Source organism: Rattus norvegicus, chromosome 11 (genome assembly GCF_021556685.1).
Source record: "Rattus norvegicus strain SHRSP/BbbUtx chromosome 11, alternate assembly SHRSP_T2T, whole genome shotgun sequence".
Taxonomy (NCBI): Eukaryota; Metazoa; Chordata; class Mammalia; order Rodentia; family Muridae; genus Rattus; species Rattus norvegicus.
The window spans coordinates 97,881,938-97,902,282 of NC_141544.1; the positions used below are offsets into that span (position 1 = coordinate 97,881,938).

Consider the following 20,345-nt stretch of genomic DNA (forward strand, 5'->3'; position numbering starts at 1 on the left):
TAGGGTGTAGTTTTTTTTCTTGTGTTGGAGCTTTCCATTTATTATCCTTTGTAGGGCTGGATTTGTGGAAAGATATTGTGTAAATTTGGTTTTGTCATGGAATATCTTGGTTTCTCCATCTATGTTAATTGAGAGTTTTGCTGGATATACTAGCCTTGGCTGGCATTTGTATTCTCCTAGGGTCTGTATGACATCTGCTCAGGATCTTCTGGCTTTCATAGTCTCTGGTGAGAAGTCTGGTATAATTCTGATAGGTCTTCCTTTCTATGTTATTTGACCTTTCCCCCTTACTGCTTTTAATATTCTTTCTTTGTTTTGTGCATTTGGTGTTTTGACTATTTTTTGATGGGAGGAGTTTCTTTTCTGGTCCAATTTATTTGGACTTCTGTAGGCTTCTTGTATATTTATGGGCATCTCTTTCTTTAGTTTAGGGAAGTTTTCTCCTATAATTTTGTTGAAGATATTGACTACCTCTTTTAGTTGGATATTTTTACTCTCCTCTATATCCATTATCCTTAGGTTTGATCTTGTCATTGTGTCCTGGATTTCCTGGATGTTTTGGCTTAGCAGCTTTTTGCATTTTTACATTGTCTTTGACAGTTATGTTGATGTTTTCTATGGTATCTTCTGCCTCTGAGATTCTCTCTTCTCTCTTTTGTATTCAGTTGGTGATCCTTGTGTTTATGACCTTTCCTAGGTTTTCTATCTCCAGGGTTGTGTCCCTTTGTGCTATTTACACTTTTTAGATTCTGGGTGGTTTTGTTCTATTCCTTAACCTGTTCGGTTGTGTTTTCCTGTAATTCTTTAAGGGTTTTTTTTTTTTTTTTGGTGTTTCCTCTTAAATGCTTCTACTTGTTTACCTGTGTTGTCCTGTTTTTCTTTACGGGAGTCCTTAAAAAAGAACTGAAAAAAAGTCCTTCTTAAAGTCCTCTATCATCATTATGAGATGTAATTTTAAGTCCAAATCTTGCTTTTCCTGTGTGTTAGAATATCCAGTATTTGTTTTGGTGCGAGAACTTAGCTCTGTTGATGCCAAGTAAGCTTGGTTTCTGTTGCTTAGGTTTCTAAGCTTTCCTTTTGTCATCTGGTTGTCTCTGGTGTTAGCTGGTTTTGCTGTCTTTGTCAGTGGCTTGACCCTCCTGCAAGCCTGTTTGTCAGCACTCCTGGAAAAGGTCTTTCTCACTTCAAGATCTGGGTACAGAGAGCTGTGTCACAGGGTCTGCTCTGGGTGCATGCCGAAAATGGAAGGGTTCTGTCCTAGACTGCTCCTGGGTTTGTGTGTCCTGAGGGCTCCAGGCAGATCCCTCAGAGTAGAAATGATAGTCTCAAGTGTATCAGCACTCCTGGCAACTGACTTTCAACTCTGGGTGCAGGCAGAAACCAGATGGGTCCTGCCCCTGACTGCTCCTAGGTCCCTGTGCCCAGAGGGCACAGAGAGCACTAGGCAGGTTCCTTTTGGGCCAGGAATGTGAGCAGAAGTTGTTGTCTACTCTCAGTTCTCAGGATTGTCTGTACTTCTGAGAATGCAGCTCGCTCCCACAGGATATTTGGGTACAGGGCACTATGGGGCTGGTTCAGCTCTGGGTGCAGGCAGAAACTGGAAGCATCATGCCCTGACTGCTCCTAAGTTCCTGTTTCCAGAGGGCATTATGCAGGTTCCTCTTGGGCCAGGAATGTCAGCAGAAGTAGTCTCCTCTGAGTTCTCAGAATTGTCTGCACTTCTGAGAGTCCAGCTTTTTCCCCCATGGGATTTCGGTATAGAGAGCTGTGGGACTGGTTCAATTCCGGGGGCAGTCAGAAACCAGAAGTGTCCTGTCCCCAGAAAACACATTTCTAAAAGGGTCAATTAACTTATATTCTACTGTTTAGTTTACCTAGAGAAATTTAAAATTTATGACTATTTTACCTTATGTGGTGGCTGCTAAGAACATCTTGAAACCTGGTTGTTATTTCTGGGTAACTCGGAATACTCAAAACATGAATTGAGATCATGAGCATCTTGGCCTCTTAGAGACTGAAGCCAAATAATGGAAATGAGTCAACTGATAGTACAGTGACATATTTGAAAAGTTTAAGTGTTCCCATGAGTTAAACAACACCTTTCAAAATCAAGAACTCTCACCACTTTCAACATTATGGAAAGCATTATGTTTATATTTGATTTTTACAATTTCTAAATGTATACTTAAGTGTAAGATATTTGAACATGTAAATTTAAACATACCTTATTATCAGTTTACCAGAGAGGAGCAATGGGGGATTTTCAAAGTATCAGAGTGATTTCTCAGGCTAAGTTTTTATCTTTTGTATTCCAGATCCATTGAGCTGTCTTTAAAGTAATTTAAAAGCTGCTTTTGGTTTCTTCTTTTCTTTTCCCTGTTAGCGTTTCTACAAAAAGGCAGCTGCCTTTGTGCTGAGAGCAGTTGGTAAACACTCTCCTCAGCTGGCCCAGGCCATAGTTGACTGTGGAGCTCTGGATACACTGGTGATATGCTTGGAGGATTTTGACCCTGGAGTCAAGGAGGCTGCAGCCTGGGCACTTGGATATATTGCAAGACACAATACAGGTAACTGGGAATATTTGGAAACAAGGAAACTCTAGGGTTCGACATTATTCTGTTTTAATAAACAGTAGATTGAGTTTCAGGGTGATTGTATATGTGGTAAGAATCACATTTGAATGATAGTCAGCTACTCTCAGTGGGATTGGTTCTCAAAGGCTTTGGTAGTCAGTAATAATGTTTGTACTTACAGTCCTGGCACACTGGAAGCAGAAGCAGAAAGATTACAAACTCAGGGCCAAACTGAATTAAACCAACCAAAATAAGTATCCCAAATTAGCCAGTCAAATAAAAATATTTTTGAAATTTGTTTGGTAATGAAATTAACATGGATTGTCACCCCATGAAAATACATTGAGTCTTTGTTATAAGTTATGTTTTAAATGATAAAATTACATACTGTAGTAAACATTTATTAATAATATATGTAAGTTTTCACATGGATATAAGTTATAAAGAACTACATGTTTGTATTACAGTTAGTAGAGTTGGTATGCCTTTTCAAATTTCCGGATTTTTTCCATTGTGTTTATGTATAAAAGAGTAGCTACTGTGTACTGAATAATTATGTGCCTGGCTCTGCACCTGCATTTCAGCTAGCTTGTTCAATCGCTTGTCTCCCTACTAAACAGTGTAACTTAGAGAGGATGCCTGAGGTTATGTGGATGGTAGCACCAGAATTTGGGTTTAATTCTGATGCCCAAGATTGCATTAATTACTCGATCATATAATTCCACTATGTGCTCCTGACAATACTGTTGACAACCCAGAAACATAGCAATACCATGAGAGACAGGAAAGAAATAGAACATAATAAAATTGAGTTGAGAAAGAATATTATTGTCATGTTTAAAATTAATGTATTTAAAAATTAATGAAGGCTTTAAAATTAATGTATTAAAATTCATTGCATAGCATCTAGAGTTTGGTGTCTAAATAGATTAATTTACTGCCCATTGAGAAAATAGGCATATGGTAATGATATGCAACAATAGACTTCACACACACACACACACACACACACACACACACACACACACACACACACACACACAGCATTTTGGCTTACCCACCTTGCCTCCTCTAACCCCTATTGCTCCCACTATCCTTTTCCCTTCCCTAACTAGTCCTCTGTCTTCATTGGGATTACTGTGGCTATGATGAAGCCCACGACCAGAGCAGCTTGGGGATGAAAGGGCTTATTTAGCTTCCACATTACAGTTCATCATCAAAGGAAGTCAGGGCAGGAAATCAAACCTGTCAAGAGCCTTAAGGCAGGACCTGATGCAGAGGTCATGGAGGGACACTGCTTGCTTCTTTCTCCCCATGGCTTGCTGAGCCTGCTTTCTTATAGAACTCAGAATCGCCAGTCCAGGGATGGCACCACCATCAAGTGATTCTTTCCCATTAATCACTAATAAAATACCCTACAGGCTTATCTGCAGCCTGATCTTATGGAGATCTTTCCTTAACTCCTTCCTCCCAGATGACTTTAGATTGTGTCAAGTTGACATAAACCTGTCTAGCATATTCACCTTATACTTTATTTTATTTTATTTACCCAATAGGTTTCACTGGGATTCAGAACTTCATCTATGACTGCCCAGTGTTGTGCCATTTCTATCCCCCCTCCATGTCCTCTGATGTTCTCACTCTCACTTCCTCTCAGACTCATGGCCTCTTTTATAACTTGTTTATGTATGTATGATATCTATATATCTCCATATGTCTTCTACTGAGTCCAGTTGGTGTTTCCTGGGTGTGCATATGTTTAGGGCTGACTAATTAGGATTGGGAACTTGTCCTGAAAATAACTGGTTTTCCTTCCTCCACAGACATCAGACAGCCTATAAGTTTTTCATCTAGGGTTGGGGCCTTGTGAACCTGTCCTCTGTCCCTGTTGGCATGTTAACTTTTGTGGCCTTTGCAGGTCTCACTGAGAATTCATGGGCCGCAGTACCCTCTCCTATTCACAAGATACTGTCTTGTAGCAGTCATCTGCTCCTCAGGTTCTTAAAATCTTTTCTCTGTCCACCTGTCATGTTCCTCAAGCCAAAGTTCTAAGAGCTGTGTTATAGATGTGCCATATGGGGCTGGCTACTCCATGGTCACATACTCCCTGCATTATCACCAGTTGTGGATCTAACAGTCTCAGTTCAACTTCAAAAAGAAGCTTCATTGATGAGGACTGCATGCTGCACTGATCCATGTGTATAAAGATAAACATGTATAAAACAAATGGACACTACATTAATTTAGAATATTGTAATAGAAGGCTCTCATTTGGGGTCTATCTCTATTCTTGGGGTTCTTGGCTAGATTTTCAGAACTAGACATTATGTTCCCAATGTCCTACCTTCATGTATCTTTCCTTACTCTTTTAAACCATATGTATTCCTGAAAACATAAATATGCCATTCTCAGTCTATATAACATTATTTGTAGGTATGTTTTGAGATATGACCATTTGGTATTGGACAAGCAATTGGTTGTTCCTCCCTTGGAAAGAGCATTTCTTCTAATCCTAGCATTTCTTAGTTGCCCGTAGTTCTTTGTGTAGGGTTGAGTCCTCATGAGCTTTCCCCTATCCAGTTTAGCATGCCTATTGCTATCTTTCTTTAGACTTGGAAACTCTATGATTTTTGTTAAGGATATTTTCTGTGTTTTTGACCTGGGTATCTTCTTCCTCTATATCCATCATTTGTAGATTTGGCCTTTTCATAGCATCCCAGGTTTCCTCGGTGTTTTGTGTCTAGATTTTTAAAGATTTAACATTCTCTTTGACAAACATATCCATTTCTTCTATCTTGTCTTCATGCCTGACTTTACTTTGTTTAGTCTGTTGGTGAGGTTTTCCTCTAAGCTTTTCATTTGATTTTTGAGCTTTTATTTTTGTGTTTTATTTCAGCATGGTTGACTTTGGTAGTGCTATTACTTTGTTAAATTCTATTTCTGTATTTTGAATTATTCATATTATTTAATTAAAATTTTTGTGTTTACATAGTCTTCATTGAAGCCTTTATTTATATCCTCTTTAGGATTCTTGAACAGATTCATAATTGCTATTTTGAAGCTTTTGTTTTGTGCTTCAGCTAAAGTCCTTTTTATCAAGGACTATTACAGTAGGGATTCTGGTTTCTGGAGATGGAATATTATCTTAGTTGTCCATGTTTGTGTTTTTGAGATCTAGGCCCTTGTGTTGCAATGTTTGTTCTTTGTGTTAATAGCTGGTCTCACCCGTGTTGTGTGTGTGTTGAGATCTGTAGTTGGATTACGGCAGTCTGGTAGATTGTGGATTAGAGAAGTGATGTTTGGTTTTCACTCTTGGGGCTACACTGGGTTTTGAGGGTTCAGACTCGAGGCAAGTCCCAGATCATTACAATGGGTGAGGTGACTTCTGTACTAGTAGATGGGAGAAAGGGACTGCCTGGAGGTGTCTTAAGTAAAGTTCAGGCTCTGGCTTCATGGAAATCAGCATTGGCAGAAATATGGGCTGGGACTTCTTGCCTACCTCCCTTCTTCATGTTTGGATTTGGTCTGGCTGGAATTGTACAGGTCTTGTATATATAGACTGTCATAATTGCTGTGAGCCATATGTATAGCTATCCTGCTATATAAAGGATAAGATGTGTGGGAGAAACATAAAGAGAAATAGTTGTTTTGCAGAAGATGATGGATGTTTTTGCTGATGGCTTATTTATTTATTTTTGCTGGGGATGGAGTCCAGAGCCTCAGTCATGCTTGGCAAGTCCCCTGCACTGAACTTCATCTCCAGCCTTAACTGTATTTTCAGAGTTGTAATTTGCTCTTAGAAACCATGTATGAGACTGAAAGCCCCTGAGTAGGATTCTATTTTCATGACACAAATATTAGGCCTATTATATTCTAGTACACACATATTAAAAAGATATTAATTTTATGTCAAATGGAATTTTTTGTTTAATTTAACATTTTTAGTATTTTTTCGAGAATTTCATAGATGAGACTGTATTTTTATCATTTCCATTCCCTCTGTATCTCCTACTACATACTCAAAATTCCTTTCAAATTAATGACCTTTTTTCAATTATTATTATTTGTGTGCATGTTCACGCATGCACATGCACACACACGCACATGCACACACACAACATTGATTTGCTATGTTAGTAGAACAAGATATGATTCAGTGATTGCTCATCACACAAACATGAAAATCTGAGTGTGATCCGCAGTGTGCACATAAAATCCGTGCATGACCGTGTACAACCTGTAGTATGAACTCTGGCTCTTACCCTCTTCCTGCCCCATCTCCAGTGATTTTTGCCTGAGCCCTAGGTGTAGGAGTTGCATGGTGGATATTTCATTTGGGGCTGGGTACCCTACAGTTGGTCAGTTATTCTCTGATTTTGATCAGTCATGGATTTTTGTAAATGTTTCCTCTGGTGAGTACAAGAACAAGTACTTAGAATCCAGTAAGAGATTGCATTGATTTAGGGAAATGGCAGGTCTGGGGTCTATAACTCTCTAGCTGTGGTAGTTGTTTAGGCTTACAGTTCCATCCATGAATTCCATCCTATTGATCAGACCTTAAATTCAATTAGATAGCTGTTAGTCACCCACAAGAGTACACCACTCTTGTACTACCCAGGCTGTCTGTTGGCCGCTCACTATTGTGGCTCTCAAGCTTTACAGCTAGTAGCACCGTTGTTTGCTGTTTTAGTTTGACTGCTTGCATGGCATCTTTTGATATGAGATCTAATCCTCAGGGATAAGACTTTCAGGTCAATTTGGACTCAGTTCTTTTAAGCTCAGCGTTTGAACTGTGTGGTATGAGTTTCTTTTTGAGACGGGGTCTCCTGTAAGCTAGGTTAGCCTCAAACTTACTATGTTCTGAGTCTAGCCCCGAACTCCTGATCTTGCCTTACCTTTTAAAGAGGCACTTGCCACCATACCCAGTGGTCAATAATTAGCAGAGATTGTGAATATTATATTAATTATACAAGTCATGCTTGGAATTCTTTTTTTGTTTCCCTCAAGTGTATGTGGTGGGTGAGAGAGAAGCAGTGACAACCCACTCGATCCCCTGTCTTTAAATGTGGTTGTCAATAGAGTAAAATACACCCTCATCCTTTGTACTTCCTGTATCTGTCTATGTGAAAACTGGCTGGCATCAGTTGCCCACATGCACTCACACACTCACTCACTTTTCTTGGCCCGACAGAATTATCTCAAGCTGTGGTGGATGCAGGAGCAATTCCTCTTTTGGTTCTGTGTATCCAGGAGCCAGAAATTGCTTTGAAAAGGATTGCTGCCTCGGCCCTCAGCGATATCTCAAAGCACTCCCCAGAGTTAGCGCAGACAGTGGTGGATGCCGGAGCCATTGCTCACCTAGCCCAGATGATCCTCAACCCTGATGCCAAACTGAAGGTAATGATGACAAGCCAGCGCGTTCACAGTCTAAGAAAATGAAAACATGTACAGGTTAGCATTACGTAGTAGAAAGAAAAACATGCAAATATATTAATTATGCAGTTGGTCTTCTAATATGTGAAAATAATGCTATAAGGGTTAGGCAATAACAATTAAGATATGACTGGGAAAACTGTGTTTTGTTTGCTGATGCTATAAGGAAAACACCATGACCAAAGCAGCTTGGTGGGGAAGATGTGGGAGGGTCCATATCACTAAGGGAAGCCAAGGCTAGAACCTGGAGGCAGGAACTCCTGGCCTCCTCCTCCTCCTCCTCCTCCTCCTCCTCCTCCTCCTCCTCCTCCTCCTCCTCCTTCCTCCTCCTCCTTCTTCTCCTTCTCCTTCTCCTTCTCCTTCTCCTCCTCCTCCTCATCCTTCTCCTTCTTCTCCTCCTTCTCCTCCTTCTTCTTTCTCTTCCTCCTCCTCCTCCTCCTCCTCCTCTTCCTCCTCTTCCTCCTCCTCCTCTTCTTCCTCCTCCTCCTCCTCCTCCTCTTCCTCTTCCTCCTCCTCTTCCTCCTCCTCCTCCTCCTCCTCCTCCTCCTCCTCCTCCTCTTCTTCTTCTTCTTCTTCTTCTTCTTCTTCTTCTTCTTCTTCTTCTTCTTCTTCTTCTTCTTCTTCTTCTTCCTCTTCCTCTTCCTCTTCTTCTTCCTCCTCTTCTTCTAACAACATCAATTAGCAGCAAAGACTCTGGATCACAGATATCCATACACCAATCCAATCTGTTCAATTTTCATTTGATGTTCCCTCTTTCCAGGTGACTGTAGGACTGTCAACCTGACAGCTAAAGTTAACTATGACATTCCATTTTTGTCAACTTTGACATATAATCACATCACTTAAAACTAACCTTTTCTCCTGTTTGTCCCCAAGATCTAATATCAATGTCATAATATAAAGTATACTACAGTTTCAAAAGCCCCATAGTATTCATCAACTCCAGTACTTTAAAACCCCACTGTCTCTTTAAAAATCCAGGCCTCTTAACTCCAGGGCTCTGTTGAAGTATGGGAAAATACGTTTCTTTTTCCAAGACGAAAAACCAGGGTACATCAGATGAAAGCAAAAGCAAGCTCAGCGGGCGCGTCAGTGTTTGACTTCTGGGGCCCACTCTGATCTTCTGGTCTCCAAGGTACCTCTCCAAATCTGCCAGGCTCAGGCGAGCTTCGCTACACACTGTCCCTGTCCTTTGTAACTCCAATATGGTGGTGTTGTCCTTGTATTGAGACTGTACTCTTCACCAGTGGCCTCTCCTGGTCTCCCTGCAGGGAGACTGAAGACCTGCTACACAGCGCCCAGCCTCAGCTGCTCTCCATAATTCTCCCATGCCTTCAAAACCATCACTGCCTGGGGATATTATAAATCTTGTAAAACTACGTCTGAATTATGAGGTGGGCTGTTGGATTCCGTATAATTTTTTCATTTTCTTTCTGCTTGACAGCGCCAGGTACTCTCAGCTCTCAGTCAGATTGCAAAACACTCTGTGGACCTGGCAGAGATGGTCGTTGAAGCAGAAATTTTCCCTGTTGTACTAACCTGCCTGAAGGACAAAGATGAATATGTGAAGAAAAATGCTTGCACCTTAATTAGAGAGATTGCAAAACATACGCCTGAGGTAAAACAGAAACAAAAACAAACAAACAAAACCCAACCAATCAAATGAAAAACCAACTGAGAAGTAAACTTCAAGATGCAAGTCTATTTTATTTTAGTGACTACCACTCCTAGCCCTGAGTGCTGTACCCGGTCCTAAGTGGGACTGACCAGAATGTAGCTCTACATTGCTAAATATTCTGTAGGGCAAAAAATTCCTTTCAGTTGAGAACTATTGCATTGTAATAATTTACTTGGAGTTTAAAATACTGTCTCTAATCACTTATAGCTTTCCATTTCTAGCTGTAGTGGACCTCTGTCATCCTCAACATTTTATATCAGCTAGGAGCAATGAAGTGATATGTTCCACTTCTGGACTGGTTCAGACCACAAAGATCTCCTGTCCCAAGGTCAAGACTGTTGATTTTCTGTGAAGAATCCCCTGCGCCTGCCCCCACAAAGCAAGACTGTGTTCTATCCTTTTTCTGTGCATGCTTTGCTTAACCAGGTTTAATTTTAGTGCACACTAGTCTCTGTGTTATCTTTATTTGTATGGATTGTTTTGGTAATTGAAGTATACTTAACTTGCCAGCAAACAGGCAAGTGGGTTAGACTACTGCAGTGTCTGAGCTTTCCATGATTAATATAAGCTGAATAAGTAGCTCTAGGTGAAGGGTTTTAACATGACATATAACAGGGGCAAGGCTTTTTTCCATTGATGTGGAGAAAGTTGAACTACAGAATAAAGTTCTTCACAGTGAGTGTCCTATAAACGAGAATGTCCCCTCATGTCTCTTTAGAAAGGACAACAGTTTCTATAAGTCATATTTCAATTTTTATCGGTTGTGTTTTTTTCAATCCTAAAGAAAGTGGAGTCAAGCTGTATTTAAAGAACATCTCACATTGCCTGGGCTCTTGTTCTGTTTCCCTCAGCTCTCCCAGCTGATTGTTAATGCCGGAGGTGTGGCTGCTGTGATTGACTGCATCGGATCCAGCAAAGGGAACATACGGCTCCCTGGCATCATGATGCTGGGCTATGTGGCTGCTCATTCTGAGAACCTGGCCATGGCGGTGATCATCTCCAAGGTGTGCTCACTCACACTTAGTTATGCAGCAGGCTAACCTAGGGTGGAACTGGAAGTTGAATGGGAGGGCGGAAACCAAGCCCCGTGATTCCAGTTGCTCTGCTGTTGACTCAGTGCTTGCCCCTGTTTCCTTAAGTGACCTTTAGAAAGCTGAGGTCACAGAAGTGTTTGACTTAGTGTCTTGTTCCAATAATTATCACCACCTTAAAGTATCACCGTTATCTGGAACTTATCTGCTAAGTGTATGTGTACATTAAAGGGTTAATCTGCGTATTTACAAATATGCCAAGCACACCGTGGTCAATGGCACACGCCTTTAATTCTTGTACTTGGGAGCTGGGAGCTCATGAGTCTGTAGTCAGTTGTGTTTTCATTGTAGACCCTGCCTCAAGAACCAAAGCCAAACTGAACGAGATAGACAAGAACCTGCTATAAATGGCTTGACTGTTAGTCATTGTGTCTGTTCTCAGTGGTCTCTATACTCCTCCCCTTCCCGGCACCTGAATATGGAGACAGCTCTCACAAACAGCTTCCTTTCTTGGCTACAGGCTGTAAGCCTGGACACACAGCAGACAGCAGGATTGGGCTCTTATTTCATTGCTCTGGGTGTTATTTTATTTATTTTTTTATTTTGGTTTATATCAATCTATAACTGTATAAACTCACTGTGTAGAGCAGTGTGAGACATAGTAGATGCTCATAAAACATGCAGAAATATCTATGTCTTGATGAGTGCTCCAGAGGCTGTGTGCCCACAACCCAGCGCAGGTGATCTGCTGTTGGCTAAACAGGAAGGTGTGAGCCTACTTCTACTAATCAGGATGAAGGGCGGCCTGGAGTGTTATCTTCCATGTGTCCTACAACGATGCTCTCTGTTCTTTTATCCTGCTATTTTTTGTTCCTGTGTTATTGCAGACCATGACAGTGACTAGAGCACTGGTGTCCGTTTAGATGAGTAGCTGTAAGGCTATGACTAGGGCTTTTGCTCTTTAGCTACCATGTGGGAAGAACGATGCAAGTGCAGGAATCGATTGCCTCCCAGGCATCCAGCTCAAGTAGCAGGGAGGCCTGACCCTCCGCAGTGAAGGGAGCTGACAGTCCTGCCTGTGGTTTTTCCAGTTTCCTGGAGATCAAAGTGGCGGCAGGAGTTTGAGATAAAGCGCAGAGCAATAGCACTCTCTCCTCCTCTTAGTGATAATGCCTTAACACTAAAACAAACAAACCAGTTAATTTTTGAGATTATAATTTTCTCCACTGTACAGTAATTTTCCAATATGAAATTGTCAGCTCTGAAAAGATGTTCATACAAATAAAATTATACCAGCTGGGCAGATTGCATCCATGTATTTAGAAACACACACACATACACGTGCACACTCAACATTAATTTTTATCAATTATAGTAAAGCTAAGAACACTATTATGATAGATTAAAATCACAATAATATGAGCAACTGGAATATATCCTGCAATTTTTTTCTTTAAGTCTCACATGTTTATTAGTTTTGGTCAACCTAAGTCCAGTTTTGCTCATCCTAACATGATTGAATGCTTATGTAGGAATGAAGCCTTTTTTACACTAGTAGCATATGCTTACATTTTTATCTTAAGCATTAATGCTAACTAAATAGTAAAAATATAACCAACTTAAACACCGTAAACATGTCACAGTTTGTGTCCCTAAGGGAAACAAATAAAATTCTTATTCCTGACTCTTGGTAAGCATATTGTTTCTAATTTGATACCAGGTAAAGGTTAAAATGATTAGGCATACTTGCTCCCTCCATCTTACTGGTTCTAATTCGATTTCCTGAAAAGATCTACCACAGTCTCTCATCTGTTCTTTTCCTGCATCCATCCTATCTTCAGAGTGATGTAACGCTCTAAAGAGCCCACACCCGTAGATGTAACAACACTGAGGGAGAGGAGTGAGTGAGTGAGTGAGTGTGTGTGTGTGCATGTGTGTGTGTGTGTGCATGTGTGTGTGCATGTGTGTGTGCATATGTGTGTGTGCGTGTGTGTGTGTGATATTGAGGAAGATTGAACTCACAGTTGCACGTACCCTAGGCAAGAGCTCAATCTTCAGTCCCTGCTTATCTTTTTGAATAAGGGGATATGAAGGTTTTGTGATCTTAGGACAATTTTCATTGGTCACAGTAGCACTTGGTTTTACCTGGTGTGTGGCATCTGTTGTTCTTTTGAATGTCCCTCAATCTGGGCAGTAAACGTTAATAGAGATACCAGGGTACTCAAGTTAGCTTGTTACAGGTAATTAGTACAATTTGGTTCTAGTTAGTTTGTTATCCTAAATGGCAGAGGATGAAAGCCAAAGTGAGTGCTCTTGATGTCTGAGAGACAGGGAAGAGTCGTTAATTCTACTCTATGTTTATATATAACATCTATTTTTTGGGTCCTTGGCAGGGTGTACCCCAGTTGTCAATCTGCCTGTCAGAGGAACCAGAAGATCATATTAAGGCTGCTGCTGCCTGGGCCCTGGGGCAGCTGGGAAGACACACTCCAGAGCATGCCAGGGCTGTAGCTGTCACAAACACTCTGCCAGTTCTCCTGTCTTTGTACATGTCAGCAGAGAGCTCTGAGGACCTGCAGCTGAAGGTGAGTGCAGTCTTCATGTGTGGGGGGATTAGTTAGATATGGCTAGATTTTAAAATATGTGACTTAACGTCTTTTCAAACAAATATTTTGTTATTTACATTGTTGTTCCCCTTCCTGGTCTCCCCTCCACAAAGCCCCATGCTATCCTCCTCACCCCTCCAGGCTCCCCCTTCTCTGGGGCAGCAAGCCTCCACGAGATCAAGCACCTCTCTATCCACTGGTGCCAGTCAGATAAGGCAGCCCTCTGCTACATATGTAGCAGGAGCCATGGACCAACTCTTTGGGTGACGGTTTAGTCCCTGGGAACTTTGAGTGGTCTGATCAGTTGATATTGTTCTTCCTATGGGGTTGCAATCCTGTAACTTTAATTTCTCAAGTCCTATTTTTCATGATGGTTCTTAAATGCTTTAACCTTCCTTGTAACCCACCACCCACAAGAAGTAGCTTGAAAGAAAGGATACAGGGTAGGGGGAAGTGGACCTGTTTAGAAAGGTTCTTTGGAGCAATCCCATCTGTGTTGTCTGGAAATCAGCAGTTCAGTTCACAGGTCAGCAGGCAGAGGCAGCTCGATCCACTCACAAACACCTCAGAGATACACCAGCACTCCAGTTTGGTAGAGTTGGGTTAGCCACAGAGGCGACAGAACCTAGCAGAGACAGCCAGGCCTCAGCCTCCGCACGAATCATCAGGCGGGACCAACAGGAACAGCAGGAGAAGTTCTCAGCTGTGCCTCTCTCAGAGAAGCAAAGATCAGCGAAGACTCGAGACCCACAAGCGTTACACAGATAGCTGTACCAGCTACCAAGCCCTGTCTCCCTCACTCAATGGAGTCCTGTTTATACCCTCCAAACATGACAAGTATTTCATGTGCCTCACCTCAGCAAGTGCATCCAGTCAGCCCTAGTCCAGGGAAGCAGCTACAAGCTGCAGCACACCACCAGAAATTGTTTGGTGCCTTTCTCTCTATGGTGCCCCGACAAATGCAGCTCAACTATGCAGTGCATGGTGGGCCAATACGTGCGTGCCATTAGCAAAGAACCTTTCACCATCACATACCCCTTTCATGCGCTTGCTTTAGCAGAACATCTTCTCTCCTGTGTCTCCTTTAGCAAAACCTTTCTTCATGAGTCTGCCTTAGTCTTTCACACCTGTGTCCACTTTAACAAAATTTTCCTTCACATATTTGCCCCAGCAAAACAACATTCAACCTACTTTCCAAAGAACTCTTTAATTTCCACCTCACAAGCCCTTTCTGCTCTTTCAGTCCTTACCCTGATTCTTCCATTGGGGTCTCTGGGCTCAGTTCAGTGGTTGGTTGTGAGTGTCTGCATGTGTCTTAGTTATGCACTGGCCAAACCTCTCAGGGACAGCTATACCAGGCTCCTGTCTGCAAACACTTTTTGGTATTAGCAATAGTGTTGGGATTTGGTGTCTGTGGATAGGATGGATGAAAAGGTGGGGTGGTTTTCAGATGGCCTTTCCTTCAGTCTCTGCCCCATTTTTTGTCCCTACATTTTGTTTAGACAGGAACAGTTCTGGGTTAAAGATGTTGAAATGGACAGGTGGACCCATCACTCCACTGGGGGCCATGTCTATCAGTTAATATCATCCCCACTGGGTCCTGGGAGTCTCTAGCATCCCTGGCATCTGGGACTTTCTAGTGGTCTTCCACCCCCCCACGGATACATATTTCTATTCATTCTCTTGGCCCTCTGGCTTCTTTATGTCTCTTCCCATACCTGATCATGCCCCTCCATTTTCCCTCCCCCTCACCTTCCCCACCCAGTTCTCTCCATCTCTCTGACTCCTGTAATTATTTTGTTGCCCCTTCTAAGTAAAATTGAGGCACCCAAACTTTGACTTTCCTTCTTGTTAAGCTTCATCTGGTCTATGAGTTGTATTGTTGGTATTCTGAGCTTATGGGCTTATCCATTTATCAGTGATTACACACCATGTATATCGTTTAGGGTTTGGGTTACCTCATTCAGGATGATATTTTCTAGTTCCATCCATTTGTCTGTAAAATTTGTGAAGTCATCCTTTTTTTAAAATGATTTTTATTGGATATTTTTATTTACATTTCAATGTTATTTTCTTTCCCAGTTTCCCAGCCATAAGCCCCCTATCCCATCCCCCTCCCTTTCTTCTATAAGGGTGTTCCCCCTCGCCAAACATTCCTCCTTTCTGCCCCCCAATAATCCCCTGCACTGGGGGTCCAGCCTTGGCAGGACCAAGGGCTTCTTCTCCCATTGGTGCCCAACAAAGCTATTCTCTGCTACATATGCAGCTGGAGCTCTGGGTCTGCTCCTTCAATCCTTTCTCTAATTCCTCCAACAGGGACCTCATTCTCAGTTCAATGGTTTGCTGCTAGCGTTCTCCTCTGTATTTGACATGCTCTGGCTGAGTATCTCAGGAGACAGTTAGACTCCTATCAGCATGCACTTCTTGACTTCATCAATATTATCTAGTTTTGGTGGCTGTATATATATGGACTGTATAACAGGCAAGGTGGGCTCTGAATGGCCATTTGTTCAGTCTCTGCTCCAAGCTTTGTCTCCATATCCCCTCCTATGAATATTTTTGTTCCCCCTTTTAAGAAGGACTGAAGTATCCACATTTTGGTTGTCCTTCTTGAGTTTCTTGTGGTTGGTAGAATGTATCTTGGGTAATTTGAGCTTTTGGGCTAATATCTACTTATCAGTGAGTGCACACCATGCATGTTTTCTTGTGATTGGGTTACCTCACTCAGGATATTTTCTAGTTCCTTCTATTTGCCTATGAATTTTGAAGTCATTGTTTTTGATAGCTGAGTAGTACTCCATTGTGTAGATGTACCACATTTTCTGTGTCTATTCCTCTGTTGAAGGACATCTGGGTTCTTTCCAGCTTCTGGTTATTATAAATAAGGATGATATGAACATAGTAGAGCATGTGTCCTTGTCGTATGTTGGAGCATCATGTGGGTATATGTCCAAGAGAGGTATAGCTGGGTCCTCAGGTAGTGGAATATCCAATTTTCTGAGGAACCTCCAGACTGATTTCCAGAGTGGTTGTACCAGTCTGCAATCCCACCAACAATGGAGGAGTGTTCCTCTTTCTCCACATCCTCACCAGCATTTGCTGTCATCTGAGTTTTTGATCTTAGCCATTCTCACTGGTGTGAGGTGGAATCTCAGGGTTGTTTTGTTTGCATTTCCCTGATGACTAAGGATGTTCAACACTTCTTGATGTACTTCTCATCCATTTGCTATTCCTCCGCTGAGAATTCTTTGTTCAGCCCTGTACCCCATTTTTAATAGGGTTACTTGGCTCTTTGGAGTCTAACTTCTTGAGTTCCTTTTTATATTTTGGATATTAGCACTCTATCAGTGTAGATTGGTAAAGATCTTTTCCCAATTTGTTGGTTGCTGTTTTGTCCTAATGACAGCGTCCTTTGTCTTACAGAAGCCTTGCAATTTTATGAGGTCCCATTTATCGATTCTTGATCTTAGAGCATAAGCCATTGTTGTTCTGTTCTGGAAATTTTCCTCAGTGCCCATGTGTTCAAGGCTCTGTCATGCTTTTTCTTCTATTAGTATATCTGGTTTTATGTGGAGGTCCTTGATCCACTTGGACTTAAGCTTTGTACAGGGTGATAAGCATGGATCGATCTGCATTCTTCTACATGTTGACCTCCAGTTGAACCAGCACACATTTGTTGAAAATGCTATCTTTCTTCCATTGGATGGTTTTAGCTCCTTTGTCAAAGATCAAGTTACCATAGGTCTGTGAGTTCATTTTTGACTCTTCAGTTCTATTCTATTGATCTACCTGCCCGTCTCTGTACCAATACCATACCCTTTTTTTTTTTTTTTAACACTATTGCTCTGTTATACTGCTTGAGGTCAGGGATGGTGATTCCCAGAGAAGTTCTTTTATTGTTGAGGATAGTTTTCACTATCCTGGATTTTTTGTTAATCCAAATGAATTTACAAATTGTTCTGTCTAGCTCTCTGAAGAATTGAGTTGGAATCTTGATGGGGGATTGCATCGAATCTGTAAATTGCTTTTGGCAAAATGGCCATTTTTACTATATTAGTCCTGCCAATCCATGAGCATGGGAGGTCTTTCCATCTTCTGAGATCTTCAATTTTTTCTCTAGAGACTTGAACTTCTTGTTCATACAGATCTTTCACTTGCTTTGTTGGAGTCACACTGAGGTATTTTATGTTATTCGTGATTATTGTGAAAGGTGTCATTTCCCTAATTTTTCTTAGCCTGTTTATCCTTTGAGTAGAGGAAGGCTACTGATTTGTTTGAGTTAATTTCATACCCAGCCAGTTTGCTGAAGTTGTTTATCAGGTGTAGGAGTTTTCTGGTAGAATATTTGGGTGGCTCATGTATACTATCATGTCATCCACAAATAGTTATATCTCGACCTTTTCCTTTTCAATTTGTGTCCCTTTGCCCTTGTTTTGTTGTCTAATTGCTCTGGCTGGAAGTTTGAGTACTATATTGAATAAACAGGGAGAGATTGGGCAGCTTTGTCTTGTGCCTGATTTTAGTGGAATTGCTTCACATTTCTCTCTATTTAACTTGATGTTGGCTGTTGGTTTGCTGTATTTTGCTTCTATTATGTTTTGGTATGTGCCTTGAATTCCTGATCTTTCCAAGAACTTTAACATAAAGGAGTGTTGTATTTTGTCAAAGGCTTTTTCAGCATCTAGTGAGGTGATCCTGTGATTTTTTTTTTGAGTTTGTTGGTATAGTGGATTACATTGATGGATTTATATATACTAAACAATCCCTGCATCTCTGGGATAAAGCCTACTTGATCGTGGTGAATGATCATTTTGATGTGTTCTTGGATTTGGTTTGTGAGAATTTTATTGAGTACTTTTGCATCAATATTCATAAGTGAAACTGGTCTGAAGTTCTCTTTCTTTGTTGTGTCTATGTGTGGCATAGGTATCAGCATAACTGTGGCTTCATAGAATGAATTAGTGTTCTTTCTTTTTCTATTTCGTGGAATAGTTTGAGAAGTATTGGTATTGGTTCTTTTTTTGAAAGGTCTGATAGAATTCTGCACTAAAACCATCTGACCCTGGACTCATTTTCGTTGGGAGATTTTAATGATTACTTCTATTTCCATAGGGGATATTGGATTATTTAGTTTATCTGGTGCTGATTTAACTTTAGAACCTGGTATCTGTTTAGAAAATCATCCACTTTTATCAAATTTTTCAGTCTAGGCTTTTGTAGTAGGATCTGATGATTTTTTTTTAATTTCCTCAATTTTTGTTGTTATATCTCCCTTTTCATTTCTGATTTTGCTAATTTAGATTCAGTCTCTATGCCCTTATTTGTTTGACTAGATGTTTATCTATCTTGTTGATTTTCTTAAAGAACTAGCTCCTAGTTTTATTGATTCTTTGTATAGTTCTCTTTGTTTCTAATTGGTTGATTTCAACCCTGAGTTTTATTATTTCAGACATCTACTCCTCTTGGGTGTATTTGCTTTTTTTTCTAGAGCTTTCAGATATGCTGTTAAGTTTTAGTGTACGATCTTTCCAATTTCTTTATGAAGATAGTCAGTGCTATGAAATTTCCTCTTAGCACTACTTTTATTGTGCTCCATAAGTTTGGGTATTTGTGCCTTCATTTTTATTAAATTCTAAAAAGTCTTTAATTTCTTCCCTTAGCAAGATATCATTGAGTAGAGAGTCATTAAGCTTTCATGTGTATGTCAGTTTTCTGTTGTTTTTGTTGTTACTGAAGACCAGCCTTAGTCTGTGGTGGTGATCTGATACGATGCATAGGATTATTTCAATCTTCTTGTATGTATTGAGACCTGTTTTGTGACTGATTATATGGCTGATATTGAATAAGGTGCCATGAAGTGCTGAGAAGAAGGTCTATTCTTTTGTTTTAGGATGAAATGTTCTGTAAATGTCAGTTATATCCACTTGGTTCATAACTTCTGTTAGTTTCATTGTGTCCTGTTTAGATTCTGTTTCTGTGATCTGTCCATTGGTCAGAGTTGGGTGTTGAAACCTGTCACTGTTATTGTGTGAGTTTCAATTGTTCTTTGAGCTTTATTGAAGTTTCTTTTACAAACGTGGGTATCCTTGCTTTTTGGGCATAGATTTTCAGAATTAAGAGATCATTTTTGGATTTTTTCTTTGATGAGTATGAAGTGAGCTTCCTCATCTCTTATGATAACCTCTGGTTGAAAGTCAATTTTACTGGACATTGGAATGGCTACTCCAGCTTGTTTCTTGGGAAACATTTGCTTGGAAAAATTTTACTTCGAGGTAGTGTCTGTTTTGTCACTGAGGTGTGTTTCCTGTATGCAGCAAAATGTTTGGTCTTCTTTATGTACCCAGTCTGTTAGCCTATACCTTTTTATTGGGGAATTGATTCCATTGATGTTGAGAGATATTAAGGACAAATGATTGTTACTTTGTTATTTTTACCGTTAGAGGTGGAGTTATGTTTGTGTGGGTCTCTTCTTTCAGGTTTGTTGTGAGATTAATTTCTTGCTCTTTCTCGTGTGTAGTTTTCCTCCTTGTGTTGGAGTTTTCCTTCTACTATCCTCTGGATTAATGAAAAGATATTGTTTAAATTTGTTTTTTTCATGGAATATCTTGGTTTCTCCATCTCTTTAAATTGAGAGTTTTGCTGGGTATAGTAGTTTGGCTGGCATTTTTGTTCTCTTAGTGTCTGCATGACATCTGTCCAACAGCTTCTAGCTTTTATACTTTCTGTTGAGAAGTCTGGTGTAATTCTGATAGGTCTGCCTTTATATGTTACTTGACCTTTTCCACTTACAGCTTTTAACATTCTTTCTTTGTTCTGTGCACTTTGTGTTTTGATTATTATGTGATGGGAGGAGTTTCTTTTCTGGTCCAATCTATTTGAGTTCTGTAGGCTTCTTGCATGTTTATGGGCATCTCTTTCTTTAGGTTAGGGAAGTTTTCTTTTATAATTTTGTTGAACATGGGAAATCTTTCCATCTTCTGATGCCTTCTACAATCTCTTTCATTAAAGACTTGAAGTTCTTTCA

At 40.6% G+C, this 20,345-nt stretch overlaps 1 protein-coding gene across 1 annotated transcript in view; it reads left to right on the forward strand.

The window, feature by feature from the left end:
• Spag6l (sperm associated antigen 6-like) overlaps positions 1-20,345 on the forward strand; it is a 94,838-nt gene that overhangs the window by 47,948 nt on the left and 26,545 nt on the right. The window contains 5 exon segments of the mRNA NM_001034960.1: positions 2,384-2,567; positions 7,765-7,970; positions 9,451-9,624; positions 10,536-10,688; positions 13,109-13,300. Of these exon segments, the coding sequence (NP_001030132.1) occupies positions 2,384-2,567; positions 7,765-7,970; positions 9,451-9,624; positions 10,536-10,688; positions 13,109-13,300 (909 nt within the window).